Raw genomic sequence first — 16,562 nt, 5'->3', positions numbered from 1 at the left:
GCCAGGAGCAAAAAGAAAAAAGGATGATTGTCCTACAGATCCCACATCTAATGACAATGTTAATGGTACAAGATTATTTTTTGTTTTTGTCATACATAAAAATAACAACTTCTGTTCCATCACATTGTAACTTCGTATGAGGTATCACAGTTAGAAATCTCAAACTGTGACTTACTTTGGACGTTCAGAGTCTTTCAAAATATATGAAATCTACCTTCCAAAACACCTGGGACCTCCTCTAAATAGTATTAATTTGACCATCGAATGCTAGACTTTTGTCATCTCTTTGTCATTTTGAGTATTTAAATAGTGGCTGCTCAAATGTGTTAGAAAACTTCTTCTGCAGTATCCTGAGGAAGGCAACACAGCAGGCTGTGAATGACATTTTTTCAGTAAAACGGGATGTTGGGATTTCCGTCCATTGTCTCATGCTGGGAACACTATTATCGGTGTTGTTGTTCTTAATCACTGCATTAGGAAACGGCGCAACAAACAGAGGCTCTGGCCATTGACGAAAGACGACCTTTGAAGCAGATGCGCCCCACACTGCAAAAAAGTGCGTGAAACCTTTCTCCATGATATTTTGGATTGGGATCCTTTTTTTCCCCCTACATAATAAATTGTGGTTCCTGACTTTCTTCCTAGACTGTTTTTCCCCAACTTATTTGGTGTCTGCATAGTCGTATATGACACGTTTCTGCACTTCCTCCCAGAAAACGTGTCAGTTGGGTTGCAGTGTGAATGAGAGGGTGAAAATATAGCATTGATAGGCCCCCCCTCCTCTCCATTTTATGAATCTTGTTATAAGCAGGAAAGATTGACTCATTTCAAATGAGAAAAAAAACCCAACAAAACAAAAAAAACCTTCATATTCTTGTCTTGCAGGTTATCCAGTCCAACGGTTTACAGCCGACCTCCAAGTCTCTCTTTGGTTGCTCTGCGTGAAGCAGCGACCTTGATGAGGCTATAAAATGCCATGGCTGGGCGACTTTCCTCGCCGTGAATTGCCCCACATCCTTTGGAGGACTTTAGGTGCAAGATGAGGGAAGCAAGGCAAAGGAAATGAAGTTAGTGAAGTGAGTGGGGTCAGCTGAGCAGGAAAAGACAAATGTGGGGATGATCCTGCGCTGCTGTCGCTGTATTCCTGGGGGATGAGCTGTGCGGACACGTGCTTGGAAACTAGACATTGCTGATAATAAAATAACAACAACATGATGTTAATTTAGTTAAAGACTGGATGGATGGGTTTTCATTCTGGGATTACATTATTCCCAGCATGACTAAAGGGAATTGAGGTTGATTTTGCGGAGCTAAAGTGTGAAAATACCGAGGTCTGTCTGTCTGTCTGTCTGTCTGTCTGTCTGTCTGCCTCCCAGTAATGTCACACATGAAGCATGAACCTTGTGAATTCCATTTTGTCGGTTTTGGCTGAATCTGACAGGATTTCCCCCCCTCTAGTCACGATGAAGCCAAATTCCTTCAACGAAAAAACCCGCTCACATTTTAATTCAACAGATAATTTGCACTTTGATCTGCGCGGTGCGTTAAGTGTCTCTGTGATGTGCCGTATATATACCTGCAGCTCATTTACGTGTAAAATTGCTCAAATAGATGATAAAACTGGTCCAATGCACTTTTTTTTTAAATGTAATTTTATTTTTTACTCTATGCATTTCTTTACCAAGCAACTTTACCGATGACACTTCTTCTCTCCCTCCGCTCTGCCCTTCTCCCATGCTTGAGTGGCCTCTCTCCGCAGCAGAGGGGAGGTTTTCTCTCGCTGCTCATTGGTCGCGGCTCTCCCATCTCACCAGCATTTCCATTCACACAACCAGGCGCTCCTTTTCGCCCCTTTCAAAAAATAACTCACTGTCATCATCATTGGAAAACGCCTTGGCCTGGACGGGACTAATTATTTGAAATAGGAGGAGGACTGATTGGCCCCAAAAATCGACGAGCCCGATCAAACGAGCAGCGCAGTAACGGCAGGTGAGTCGGAGCGACGACGAAAACTGACACGAGTTTGACAAAGACGCGCTCATACAGCAGGGCTGTTAGTCACTTTTACTTGTTTTATTCATTTTTGTTCGGCATCAGCAATGTTGTAAAGAAAAGAAAAAAAGATCCTTGTTGCACTGATGACAAGAATAATATATATTTTTTTAAAGTTTCGGAAAATTAAACTCGGTCTTTATTGCACCACGCGTCTCGTTCTTATTAATTTATTGAGATGGCTCGATTTTTGCAATGACACAATAACATAATGAGCTTTTGTTCCTCGAAATCTCATTTTACGAGACTTTAGAAGAAAAAAAATGTGGGAAATCAGTTGGCTCTCGTTTATGATGGATAACAGCAAGGAAAGATGCTTAAAATGTAACACTAGAGGGGTCCCGGCCCACGGGGCTGTCTCTGAGGAAGGTTCACGCCGTTATTCACCAGTCCTCCTCTGCCTAATTGGCAGCAGATGCGGTGTCCTGCGCGCTTTTTACCGGCTAGGAATTGGATGCGTTTGGGGAACTTTATGAGGCGAGCGCTGCATTTGCCTGAAAGAGCCAAAAAAAAAACAAAAAAAAACACACACACAAAAAAAAAAAAAAAAAAACAGTGGTCCTTGACAAGTGTTTAAACCTTGTGCCACATCCATATATAATCCTCCTTCCTTGGGTAATTTTTCATTGGGGAAGAATTCACATGCCTGCAAATGTTAAGTGCGTTGTAAAATGAAAAACTGTGCTTTTCTTGCACCCCTGATCAGACGCTGTCTTTTAACCGTTTAATTTAGTCATAAACCCTGCATTTCCATGTGAGGTGTTGGCTTAAAATCACAGAGTATCTGCTTAATTATTTTTTTTTTTAAAAGAAAACAGGAACGCAACTGTGTATATTTATAATCCCGATAGGTCAGAGCTTGTATGCTACTGAACAGGACAAAGATGTCCCACAGGGGTTGTAAGGACACGCTGAACACAAATGGTGCGCCCTGAAATGTCTAATATAGACATTCATACACGCTCATTTGCTTCATCAGTCTAAAGCTATAAGAGCCAATCATGATGCCTCTGCCCTTCTAATAATTGCAGCGGGAGGGGAAGGACCAAAAACACCGTCCTCCAAGTGCCCTTTCACCCTAGACTTTGTAAGCTGCACTTATTAAAGCGAAAAGTGTTTCAATATGTGGTAAGCTTTAGGGGAAAACGTGATGGGGGTTGGGATGGGGCCCTCTTCTTCTTCTTCTTCATCTGCTTCTGGTGCTTCTTGCTGCCCAGCTCCTATTGGGCGATGCAGAGTAATTCATCCATGTTAGCAGCAGGTCACTGGTGTAATTTCCATCCATTGGTGCTGGTTAATGTAGGGAGAGGGGTAATTAAAACTTAGACATCTAATGCCACAAACCACTGCAGAAAAAAAAGAAGAAAAAGGAGAGAGGGGGAAAGTGAGGGGTAAATGCATGAATGTAGGCTTGAGTTTGACGTACAGGGGTGGGTTGTTGAGGATGTGGAGGGTGGTGGTGGGAGAGACGTAAAGCAAATTTAACTTTCCCCTTTATTTTGGTGGAAGTGGTAACCCATGTGTGGCCTATGAGTTCACAACCTGTGTGCATGTTTGCAGGGCAGCTCCTGAAGTCAAGTGGAAGGATGATCTTTCCCCCTTTTTAACAATGCAAAAACAATAATAATAACATGTTTTTTATTGAATATTTCCTCTCCCTTTCTCAGGGCCCATTGGACACTGATCTCCTCTTGGGCTTGCTGTCTAGTAGACATGTTTCAAACTGTCCCTGACACGTCGTCTTACGTCAAGGTAAGACACCACCGTCTGTTGGATCAGGTAATGTTGCAGGGACCAAGTGAAGTCCTTTTCTTTATTTTTACTTAGCCTGCAATGTTAACATCCCTTTAAATTTCCAAACATAACATTCAAATCAACCGCATAATTCCTGACTGATAAATATTCACCAATTTCCTTCTTTCTCTTTTCATTTCAAACAAATAAAGTGGTCAGTTTGCAGTGCTGTCTCTGCTGATTTTATGTTCTCATTTATTTAACATATGTATTTTTAATTTTATTTTGATATACAGGCACCTATTTCTGACACTAACAGAGTTACTGCGGGATTATTGCATTTTAATTGTACACTAAAGTCACCTCATGATGTGTTGAGATCAAATTTGAGTGTTTTGTCCTTAATAGAAAAACAAAAATGCCTGTTATGGCTCGTTATCGTGCCTGACGTCATGAATCTCATTCTCTCCCTGTCACGGACCTGAGAATGTAAATAAAGCAAGGAGCTCACATCTGGTTTTCACATAAAAGCATCACATGCGGCGGGGCAGAAATACCTGAAACTGCTACAGGTCTGAGGCGCCGAAACAGTTCAATATTTCTCTTTCATATGATATCGATAGTTGCTCCCATGCGTGCGAATTTACTGTATAACGTCAACGGTGAGGGTCGGTGGGTGCGTGACGTTTGGCCACATTCATAATAACAGCCAGCCAGAGTTGACTGCTCGGCTTGTGCCTCATTAAAAAATGAGCCATTGTACAGAGGCGAGCCTTGTTATAATATCTTCATAATCAAGATATTTTTCCAAGCGCGACTTGTTAATGTTTTGAAGACTTATTCCCCCTTTGAATAAGGGCCCCTTTCATCCAGCCACAGCGTTTGTGCCACCGCGGAGAGACTTTGCGTTTCAGGAGCTCCGAACAATTCCTGATTTGTTGTGAGAGAGTTGAATAGCAGGGAATGTTTAAGGAGAAAATATGAGCTTAAATGACTCTTTCTGCCGGCTTGAAAAGGAAATGGGACCCTGAGAGTAGAAAAAAAGGGCCATGCGTTGCTCTTTCTTTCTCTCTATCTCTCCTATCCGGATCCTGGGCTTGCGTGTATTCTTTTGGCGTGCAAGTCCCTCCACTGACCGGTTCCCTCACATTCACTGAGATGTTGGTCAACATGTGGCACGCCTCAATACGAAATGTAAAAGAAATATTCCCCGTTCAAGCGTATCCGCGGCCCGGCATTTGGTTTTGTTTGGTTAAGGCCAGGCGAGACTGGAACTCTCCAATAAAAATAAATCTCAAATTAATTATGGCCTGGAGCGAGGGGCCAGACAGTTCGTGCTTATATGTGCAGCAGACTCCACTTTCTGCCCTTAGTATTTTGACTCGGGCTGTCTTTTAGCCCGAGAGGAGGAATGATTTGAATACAAGTCTGCACTTTAATAAACAGCTGCGTTTGCCGGCTCACATGGACTGGGACGAGTTTTATTTCTTTCCCTTTCTTTCTTTCTTTCTATGGAATAACTTTTCAAAATAAAAAAGTAAAAACTTTCTCATAACACACAGTAGATATTTGATTACTCACTTTAATAAGAGGTTACTATTGTCAAGAGGGAGCTGGTGATATTCAAAAATGTAAAACTTTAGATATTTTTAGAGAAAAGGGTGCCGGAGGCATCAGAAAAATGATCATTTATATCACACTTAGCATGAAAAGTTGCTTAAGAAAGTGCATGTATCCTCTTTAGAAAACAAATATTTTAACTACCCAGAATCACACTGCTTTAGAAGCTTATTCCAGGTTATAGCCCTGTTTTTTTTCTGAAATACTGCCACTTCAACTTAAGCTATCACTCCATACATTAAGTTTAAGTAGACCTTCATATAAGCGAAAGGAGACAAAAGATGGACCCAAACAATTGAAAAGCTGCTGAACATAAACTCAGCAAAAGTGTCCGCCCCCCTCTGGCTGTCTGCCCCAGCAGAGAGACAGAGGAGCTACTGGCTGGTGGTACAAGAAGAAATGTCTGGCTGTCTAGTTTCAGCGTCAAGCCAGATGTTCTGTGGTTCGCTGTGTAAACCAACTTGCATCTGTTTATTGGCCTTCCAAAATGTTTGTTACCACTGTATTCATTATGATCTTGGTAGACCTTGCCCACCCAATCTTCCTGATAAGCTTCAAGAAGGGGAAGACAAGTATTTCACTGCAAGAGATGAGTCATTATGTAGCCATTGTTTGGATCAACTCTGGTTTCATTAGGTAAACAATTAGAAAAATACGGAATTGCAGCCAAATGTTGTATCACAACCTGCACAAATGTTTCACTGAAGGGTCTAGACATAAAAGGGGGCTTTTTATTGCTGGAAACTGTTGACATGAATCTAAACATACACATCAGAGCATCACGCTCATGGCGTGCCTCTATCACTCATCTGACAAATCTAGAACTACGCGTCTCAGCATTAGTCTTGTTGTTGTTTTTGTTTCTTTTTGTAAATCTGCCTCTTTATCTCAGTTTGATAAAATGAAATGAAAACTGCAGACGCTGGAATGCGCTGAAAAAACAAAAGAAGAAACCGAGCCAGTCAATGAAGAGTTAAACAAGGTGTCTCCCTTAATTACACGAGTCTGAAATGGCCTCAGGCAGGAGAAGCCTTGACCCTTAGCAGGATCCAGATGTGGTGGTCCCAAGGGTGGGGGCCCAAAGTTCCAACAGACCCCCAAGTTGAGAGCAGACAGGCCGGCCCTGCGTAGTCACTAAGGCTGCTCCCCCAAGGCAGAACCCCAACACTGGAAAATAAAGAAATAATTATATTAATACAGTACTGAACAAAAGTCTCACGCACTGCTGGTTTTGTTGTTTTATTAAAGTTTCAATGGCTATGTTTTTTTCAGTTTCTATTATTAGCCTTTTTTTTAGGTATCAGGCATAGAAACATCCAAATGCAGATAATGTGTGTAAACAATAAAAACACACAATGCTCTGAAAAAAAAGACTTGACAAGCAAAAGTCAGTATATTTAATATGACCTACCTTATAAACAAAGAGAGGTTAGATTGTTTTCCTTATTCTTTGTGTGTGTGTGTGTGTGTGTGTGTGTGTGTGTGTGTGTGTGTGTGTGTGTGTGTGTGTGTGTGTGTGTGCGTAGGGGGGGGGGGGGGGGGGGGGGGGGAGGCAGTGATATCAATGATGTTCCAGTCTATTTCAGTTTAAGAGACCCAGGTTCTTGGATTTCCTGTCTGCATCTTAAAGAGTCTATAGAGTGAATATGGATGCCATTAAAACTGAATAAAACCACAACATTAGGGGGTGCCTAAGACTTTTGCACATTATTGTATCTTGTTTAAAGCAATAAAAATAATTTTATTATGTGATGTGTTAAAATGTGTTTCATGACCCTGGAATTGTGAGTATTGTTGTGATGTAAGCAGTTTTAACTCCTTGAAATGTCTCAAAGAAAATAATTCAAAGGGCTTTAAAGTGGACACTTCAATGAAAAGTAAGTTACCTACTTTTAATGATCTTGGATATGCTGGAGATATGTTTGCTTTACAAGTCTGCAAAGGCACTGAAGGTGCCAGAAAAATCCCTTTTCTTGGTGTGTTTTTGGTCTGGTCATTCAGAGTGGGCTCCTTGGATTGCATCTGCAGGAGATTTGTGCTTAAATGGATGAGTGCAAATTTACTGAGCAGTCACAGAGAAGAAGAAAAAAAATAGCTGTGTTGTGGGGGTGGGGATTAGGAGATCTCTAAGAGGTTCAGTCAACATAAGGAGGAATTCACCCTTTATTATTATTATTGTTAATTATTTTAGTCTTGATTCAGACTCCACGTCATGCGCGTATCATCTTTTGCTGACCAGACGCACACGCGTCCCATTATAGTGCGGTTAATAGCTGAATGCTTGTTTTTTTTAAACATTTTTTTATTAATGGTGCCTCAGAAAAACTCTGCAGACACTTCAGTGAAACAGCAGAAACAAAACAGTAAAACCTTTACTATTGATGCCCAGGTTTCTCTCCTGTTCGGATGTGGAGTTGAGGGAAACATTTGTCCATTTGCGAGGCTGATATTTAGCGTTTTATCTATGAAAAGTTGAATCAAGGAGTAGGTGATCTGATTTAAGGAGGGATGAACGCACCGCCAGATGCGAGCCTTTGAGCGTAGGCGTGAATCAAAAGCAGCCTAAAACATGAAATCACATAACTTAACTTGGAGTGCCCTGCCGGGATAAAGCTCATTCCAGAAAAAAACCCTCAGCCAAAAGTACGCAGACATAATTCAGACGTGGTACAAACAGTAAACCCCTTCCACACCAGCTGTGACACTGCTGCAAAAGAAATACGCACAAAGCACACAAGAATATTCCGCAGCAGGCACACAGCTATGGCTGTGCACAACGCGGGCAGCCATCCTGTAAATATTTCCGAGCAAAAAAAAAAAACATAACAGCAGAGCGAACACTCAATTGTTTTCCCTGCTTATCTCTCTGGGACAGTATCCTGCCTTTTTTTTTTTTTTTTTTTTTTTTTTTTTGAAGGCAGGGCTTTCTGTGACACACAGCTTCCTCCTCAACCTTCTCAACAGTGGTGACTTCACTTCCCAAATTTAGAGGAAAGAAAAAACTCAATCCGGTAAAAGTGTCTCTTTCTCTCCGCCACATACCGGCGACTGGAATTAATTCAGGAGCGTGTCATGTTTGGAATATTGTCGGGATCCGCTGAAAATTGCGCAAAATGGACGGAACTATTAAGGTAAGGGTGGAGAACGGGGTGTAGGAGTTTGTGGGAGACAGCTTTTTCGGAGTTGCGCCTCCTTTTTTTAAGCAATGGGTTGAAATCCTCCTCTGCGTCGGTCTGTGAGCTGGGACAGCCAAGTCTAGCGGCGATGAGCGGCGCTTTTCTCTCGGTCTGAAAGCGGTAAACACCATTTCGCTCTTTTACAATTTCTTTGTAAAAAAAAAAAAAAGAAAAGAAGAAGTTTCTTGTCATTTTAAAGATAGTCAGCCTGGCTCTGAGGATACGGGATGTGAAGCAGGGGTAAATCTGAATCACGCCGTGGACTTTGGGGGGGACCGGGCGCACCATTACGCACGTCTGGAAAGGTACAAAGGACTTATTTATTGGTTCGGATACACGAACGTAGTAGTTTCGAGTAGGTATACGCAACCCAGGAGTTTTTTGGGTTTAGTCTGGACTACGCGGGGATTGAGCAATAGTCATAAGTGGATGTGCCGTTGGATACGATGAGTCGAGCTGCGCAACAGCGGTGTGGCATATCGCCCGGCTCAGTCAGAGGAGCGAGAAATGGTGATGTTTTTAGTAATTTGCAAAACAAATCTCTATTGGTGTGTCTTTATAAGTGGTTGTAACTCTTCTTCTCTCCGCTACGGGACAGAGCTTTGGTAAAGGGTATAAGAAAGCCGTCATATGGTAACTCCACGCGGCAACTGCACAGTTTGCAACACTTTCAAACCACAAAACTTCACAATGATACCTTGGCTGGCTCCTTTTATAGTTACACAACTGTTTTGAAATGGAGTGCTGGTAGTGGCAGAGCGCTGGCCGGCATTAACATTGGCTACTGGCTCCCGACACTCAAACTCCAGATGCGTGATGGCTGCAGCGGCCAGATGTTGAGCGGCAAGTCCCTGTTAGTTAGTCCCCCCTCGTGATGCGTTCAGGCTCCGTCCACCTGGTTTACTTGTCAGCAAAGATGCACGGACGGACTGGATTTGCTGAGAAAAGAAGAGACTTGTTTTCTTTATAGAAATTTAAAGCAACTCGTTTGTGGCATGCTGGGTGTGGTGCGAGTTTTCTTTTTTCTCTTTCTCTTTTCGGGGGAAAATGTAAAAGTAGGTTTAAGGAAAAAGGCAAAACAAAAAGCCATAGTAGCATATCAACATGCCCACTTCAATACAGCCATTCGTGGTTTTTATCACACATTTTGGGATGGATGCCGTGCTGCAGGGAGGATGTGAGTTTCTCAACTTGGCTTTCTGTAACAAAGCGACAAGCTGTGGGGGCTTAATGCAATCCTAATTGAATCCCTGAGTGTAGATGACCGGCCGCCAAAGCGGCATTCATGTTCGCTAAAAGAAAGGAAGGACTCTCTAGCCATGAGAGCTTCCTGCTCCACACAATCTTTTCCTGACAGGTTTCCTCCTTCTGCTTAAACAAAAGACAGGAATGCCCCCCAACCCCCTGCCCCCCCTCACCACCCCCCTCCATCGAGATTGGCTGTGTGTGAGCGGCCAAACAGATACACGTGTAGTCTTGATGTGGAGCTATTTCATACATCCAGTCTGCGTCAGTGACGCATGAGAGCAGATTGACTTGGGCTGACGTAAACAGAGCAGAGGTGGCTCCCAGCAGGTGTCACACTGACACAATGCTTCTGCTGGCCCTTGCTGCCTCACAGCGGAGCCATCATTTATCCTCTGCTTGTTTTTTTTTCTTTTTTGTCCTTTGTCAATTGTCTGGACCGCTGCTTAAAAAACACAAGCATGATTTATGGTTCCGCGTTAAATCGACGCAGGCTTACGGCGTAGGCTCTGCGTTGGTGTAACGCGGAACCATAAATCAGCCTTCAGAACTAGATTTGACGACTGGATTAGGGTTGCCACCTTTCAGAAATAGAAATAAGGGACGCCCCGATTTCAGCAGCGCAGGAGCCAAAAAAAAGCCCCAAAACTTCTAAACTGAATAAAAATGTGTTTATTTTATATGAAAAAACAAAATGCTTTGATTTAAAGTTTAAAGTGCTTTAATAGCATTGAACTTGCATGACTGTACAGACAGACAACCATACTAGCAACTGAAATATCCTCCTATTCTATGTATGTCCACATCAACCAAGATGTATAATATAGTTACAGGTGAAGAATATGGTGTAAAAGTTCATTTATTTCAATAATTCAACTAGAATATGATGTAAAAGTTAATTTATTTCAATAATTCAACTAGAATATGGTGTAAAAGTTCATTTATTTCAATAATTCAACTAGAATATGGTGTAAAAGTTAACTTATTTCAATAATTCAACTAGAATATGGTGTAAAAATTAATGAAAATACGGTACAAATCGTGTCCCGTATTAGTTCAATATGGGACACAACATTTTTTTCTCAAATAAAGGACAATTCCGTATTTTACGGGACGGGTGGCAACCCTAGACTGGATGTTCTGAGTTGAGGACTTTTTGCGGAGCTGGTGTGAGCTGGGATCTTCAGGAGAGTCCCATCTGTTCTAAAAAAAAAGTGTCACACCTTTCACAGAGTGCAGAAAACCAGCAGCCTGTAGCTGTCATGTGGCTGTTCCTTGAAGATACTGGAAAGAAAACACAGCTAATTGTCTCTGCTCTGTCAGCCTTTCAGCCTCTCCTCTGTTATGTGGCATGTTCCTATTTAAATGAAGAAAAAAAAAACTGCAATCTTGAAAGGCACACACCACTTGCCAATCATGGCTCCAAATGCAGAGGCTGATATGTCAGTATAAATATAGCTTACAACAGTCATAATAGTCCTGAAGGCGCTTATCAGGCAGTAATGAGACATTCGCTCACTCTTTCACACTTTATCATCCACAGACTAGTTGCTGTGCTCTGCTGAGATAGCTCGTCCTGCTGCCAGTGTTCAGATGATGATGGATCCTCAGATGAAATCACTGGAAAAAACTAATTCTGGCAGATAGTTGTGTTCTCTGGAGGGGTTCAGCTTCTTCATCCAGCCATTAACCTGAAGAACAGACGGCTACTTTAAGAAATCCCTTCATTAGTTTTCGATTTGTCATGTCTCATAGACCCAGACATTAAAAGTCTTATTCATCATATATCAGCGTGAAACCCCATAATCCGGAACTGCTGAGAGATAGATGTTGGAGTTGGTGATGGTTATTCTCTGAGAAGTCATATTCGCTCCATATATGCATCACTTATTAATACATTTTTGTTTTTTTTTCTTCACAATCTCATGATTTTTGCTTCATATGTGGAAAACAGCTAACAACATATATACGACACGCATACTGTGACCGGTAAAGTTAGGGGGGAAAAAATTCAGTGGATTTGGCAAGGAAGTATTGCTGAAATTTATGGCCAGTGTCATGATTTTGTGTGCATGTGTGCATCGCATATGCGCCTTGTAAAAACCCAGAGGTTACAATAGAGATATATGACACAGAAAAAGAACTGTATCATTCAAAGTAGAGTGAAAACTTTCCATTCACATCTTCAAAAGGACTAGCTGCCCAGTTACATGAGCTCATGAGGATTTTACTTTCATAACAGCAACATCGTCGAGAATGCAGTCCGCTACATGTTGGAATTATTGATCAATGAATATCAAGTAGCTGCTTCGCCCTGCAGCAGATATGTGGCATGCTGGAATGAGAGGAGTCAGCCCTCTGGGATTAGGCACGTCTCGGTCTAAGCTGTGCCATCAGATGCTATCAGATCCAGATGCACATCAGAACCCGGCCAAATCCTCAGAGGCCGGCACAGTTGTGATTTCACTTCATATCTGGCTCAGCTTTATATTTATTTCTTTTATTTATTCATAGGATAAAAAAAAAAAAAAATCAATGCAGCAATTATGACAAAGTCTAACTCATTTAGTCGTTATTAAATGGTGTACACTTTCGGTATCGGCTAAAGGTCTGGGATTGGCATAGGTGGCTGTTTCTGACTGTGCTAACTGCCAGCCAGTCCACAGTGACATCTGAGTGGTGAAATCTACCCAATAATCCCTGTTTTACTTGTGAGACGCTGCACAAGGAGCACGTCAAAACCGCACAGTATCTCGGCCAGCGCTGCGAGTTTCTGCATTTGTTTTCTTTAATAAACTTACATTGCTCCGGCTGAGCCAAAGCAGAGGGGTCAGTGTAGCGGTGAACCCCTGCCTCTGTTGAGTCTTCAGCCGTGGAGGGAAGCCCGACGATCAGACAAGGCGGATGCAGAGAAAGTTGCAAAAAAATGGGCCGCTGTTGCCAAGAGAAAATTATTACACCTCAGGTATCATTGAAACTTAAAGAAACATTTTTTGATGATAAAATGTAGTAGAATCGTTTTTCTTGTTGTTTCTTCTTTCTTTTCTATTGGAAAGCAATCGGTCGTTGCTGGTTGCACAATGTGTGTGAAGCAAGATGGCTGTAACATCTTATCTTACAACAGTGTCATACCCCAGCATGGGCATGATTGAAGTTTCGCTAACATCAACAGGAAGCTGTGGATGTTACATGGGTTGTGTACACAAACTACTGAGGATGCCAGACTGTGATATGACCCATAACTGCGCATAATTGCTGTAAACAAAAATACACAAGAGAGTGAAAATTTGACATCACAAATTTCTGGGGCAGTTTCAAATGAGGGACTTTGGTTGTATTTGCTTGCATTTGTAGGATTCAGATGATGAGAATAATATCTGGGAGTTAAATCTGCCTACGTCCACCTTTAAAGCTGACCAGCTGCTGGGCTGCAACAGTGTTCATCTGCATCTTTTCAGGGTCAGTGTAGTTGGGCTGTTATTGATCTTTTAACTCAAAATAAAGTGCAAAAAAGGCTTATTTTCTGTAAATATCACTCTAGTCAATGCTGTGTTTGATGGAATCACATCTGGAACTGGGGAATTGAGAAAATATAACATAACAAGTGTTTGTTTGCTCCCCCTCCAGGAGGCGCTATCAGTGGTGAGTGAAGACCAGTCCTTATTTGAGCCTCCATACGCTGCTGCCGCCCCCCTACCCAAAACAGACATGACTGCATCTGGCACACAGGACTACGGCCAGACCCACAAAATCAACCCCTTACCCCCACAGCAGGAGTGGATCAACCAGCCTGTGAGGGTCAATGTCAAGAGAGAATATGAGCACATGAACGGATCCAGGTACGACATGACAAACACCCCTGTGATTGTTTTTCATCCAGTCCTCCTTAAACACATTAGAGAGCGAATGCTGTCATTCAGCAGCTCATTTCTTTACCACAACTAACCAGCACTTTAGCGTCCGATCTCGGATAAACTTGGCAAGAAAAAGTGTGTGTGGCTTAAATGTCTCGTGCCAAAGTCAATTGCCAGAGAGGAAACTCATCAGAATCTAATTCATCTGCTGATAAATGTTGTGATGGTGACGAGTGCGTGTGCATGTGTGTTTGTGCAGCAGGGAGTCTCCTGTGGACTGCAGTGTGGGTAAATGTAATAAGCTGGTCGGGGGTACTGACACCTCTCAAATGACTTATGGAAGCTACATGGACGAGAAGAATGCTCCTCCCCCCAACATGACCACCAATGAGCGGAGAGTAATTGTACCTGCAGGTAAGAGCAGTGCTTTGACCACCTGCTTAAAGCTGTGTGTAATTTTAGTTTGGTTTTAAAAAAGGTATTTTAAAAATCGTTGTGTTCTCGACAGTCCCTGCAGTTTTATTCCAGACATTTTATATGTAATTTTAAGAATGCCGTAAAAGTTTTTTTTTGAAGTCCAGTTGTTACTTTGCCAGTTCACGGGCTAAAGCCTTGCTCTATTGTGTTTTATGTCGCCCATGGGAGCATGACTGAGTGCACACAGGTAGAAATATCTGTACGTCTGCCAGACCTATTTAATTCATTGCATGTTTCACAAATTCAGTCTCTCTGCATTTGAAATAATACTGTTCAGGGACTAACAAGTGCTGTTTAAGGGTTCATGCCTGAAAAGTAATCTTAATGTGTAAGTTGATTACGCTGTTAGTCATAAGCCAGAAAACTGCAAAGAAAGGCTTTATTTTCCTAATAACAGGCATGTGTAATTCATTTAATTAGATGTGAATGGGGCCTTGGAGAATGTTCCGTTTTAAAGGCTAGTCAAATGTAACTGTTAAACTGATGCGAATGGCCACTCGTCTATTAGCCGCAGGGCAGCCCCGCTACGTGCCACTCCTTAACTGTAAGTGGTAAGTTTGGGGTTTGGTTTCCAAATGTTGCCGCGTTGTGCTTGTCCCAGTGGATTTTATCACCGCCCTGGACGAAACACAACAGAATAGATACAATCACAGGAAGGGATCAGGGAATTAATAGAACTGTATAAACAGTTTATGCATGCACATTAATATAAAGTAAATTCTCCCCATTTGTTTGGAATAAAAACAACAGGTTTTGGCGATATTTTTTTTAAAGCTGATGCTAAATTCAGCTTTCAGTTTGTGGATTTCTCCCCACTTCTTTCACTATATGAGACTTTCCCAGCTGTCTTCCCTGAGTGTCCATAACCAGGCTTTCTGCGGTCAATAAATGTCCACTCTGTCCTTTCGTCTTCCTGCAGACCCTTCACTGTGGTCCCAGGACCACGTGCGCCAGTGGTTAGAGTGGGCCATCAAGGAGTATGGCCTGTTAGAGATTGACACATCAGTGTTCCAAAACACAGACGGCAAAGAACTCTGCAAGATGAGCAAAGACGACTTTCTCCGGCTGACCACCATGTACAACGCAGACGTGCTCCTCTCTCATCTCAATTACCTCAGGGAAAGTAAGTCCACGTCGTGCAAATTAAGGTGCAAAAAAAACGAATGAATAAAGGAGACGGATGAAGCTGGAGATTGTGTTGCCTACTTTGGGATGAAAACTGTGAGTGGTGTGTCTTCATCTTTAGTCACCACATGCATTCATCGCAGTGAGGACTGAAATCCCTTTTACTGTACTGGAACTCATTTTTCCATAATGGGTACCCCGTCTTACGCAGATATGTGGAAACCAAGTGACCCCCCCCCCCCCCCCCCCCCCCCCCCCCACACACACACACACACACACATATACACTCAAGATAACCATCATCTACATCCCCCCACTACACTTTGCAGCGCATTATTCCACATGGTCCAGAGAAAGATGAAGCCCAGGTGCATTGCCTCAGGAATTGAGCTTGGCCTGTATGTTCAGCACAGCAAAGAAAGTTGATCTGCAATTTGCAGTGGAGGCAGCTAAATGTGAGCCCCTTACCTTTGAAGAGTACCGTGGCGTAATCCCTCTTCATATGTTCCTGCGGAGGATCATAGCCGGTTTTCTGAGGCTGTATGCAAATGACATTTTGATATAAGACATAACATCTGGTGAGGCTCCGGCTTGAATACACAGCAGGCAGTAGGAATGCTTTGTCCAATGTTTACTAGCGAAAGAGATAAAAGAAATAACTGAGAAAATCTTGACAGATGTGACTGTCGCGCATTCAGAGAACCCTTTGTCCCGTCTTTCAATGCTTTGGATTTGGTTCTTGCGGACAGTGTGAGTTTCTAAGGCTGCGGTTGCAGAATATCATGACAGCACGTTGGGTGGAGTGGCTGCGAGCTCAACTAAATTTAACGTTTCTCTAAAAAAAAAAAAGAAAAAGTTGAGATGGGCCTTGATGTGATGTAATGGGAACTGTATTTAGTGGGTGTCAACAGTTTTCTCCACGCGCTGCGTCTGGGCAGTAAGAGATGCTTGCCATGAGTATAACAGCTTCATTGTGCAGCGCTGCAGCGGGTGGATCCGTCTCACCGCCACTGTGCACACTCCGCAGAGCAGTTTTTATTATGGCCGCAGGCTGCAGGACTTAGTCCCAGCTTAGGCCCGCTGCATCGTAACTCGGCGTATCGCGGCCCTTGTTTTGATTTCGACGTTGTGCGTGTTGGAGACACAAGAGATGTCTTGTGAATCTTCACCACTTGCTAGTTGAAATTGCTTTGGATTTGTTCCCACCCATCAAAAAAGATGAATGCTCTCATGCCTGGGCCGGGTGACCTGTTTCAGGGCAGCTCTCTGAGATGCTAGT

The 16,562-nt window shown here is 42.6% G+C and overlaps 1 protein-coding gene across 9 annotated transcripts in view; it reads left to right on the top strand.

Annotated features, from left to right (window-relative positions):
- Positions 1 to 1,737: 1,737 nt before the first annotated feature.
- The window catches only part of fli1 (Fli-1 proto-oncogene, ETS transcription factor), a 33,666-nt gene continuing 18,841 nt past the window's right edge, over positions 1,738 to 16,562 (top strand). The window contains exons 1-5 of one of the 9 annotated variants that reach the window (XM_061719040.1): positions 1,738 to 1,989; positions 3,720 to 3,804; positions 13,455 to 13,666; positions 13,944 to 14,095; positions 15,078 to 15,281. In XM_061719040.1, coding sequence (XP_061575024.1) covers positions 3,766 to 3,804; positions 13,455 to 13,666; positions 13,944 to 14,095; positions 15,078 to 15,281 — 607 coding nt within the window. In that variant the 5' untranslated portion in view covers positions 1,738 to 1,989; positions 3,720 to 3,765. Of the gene's footprint in view, positions 1,990 to 3,719; positions 3,832 to 8,400; positions 8,538 to 8,640; positions 8,703 to 13,181; positions 13,287 to 13,454; positions 13,667 to 13,940; positions 14,096 to 15,077; positions 15,282 to 16,562 lie in introns of those variants that run through there. The other 8 variants (XM_061719037.1, XM_061719039.1, XM_061719044.1 and 5 more) reach the window with 8 other exon arrangements.

Source organism: Cololabis saira, chromosome 4 (assembly GCF_033807715.1).
Source record: "Cololabis saira isolate AMF1-May2022 chromosome 4, fColSai1.1, whole genome shotgun sequence".
Lineage (NCBI taxonomy): Eukaryota > Metazoa > Chordata > Actinopteri > Beloniformes > Belonidae > Cololabis > Cololabis saira.
The sequence above is the reverse complement of the archived record's forward strand: the minus strand, read 5'-3'. Positions and strand labels throughout refer to the sequence as shown.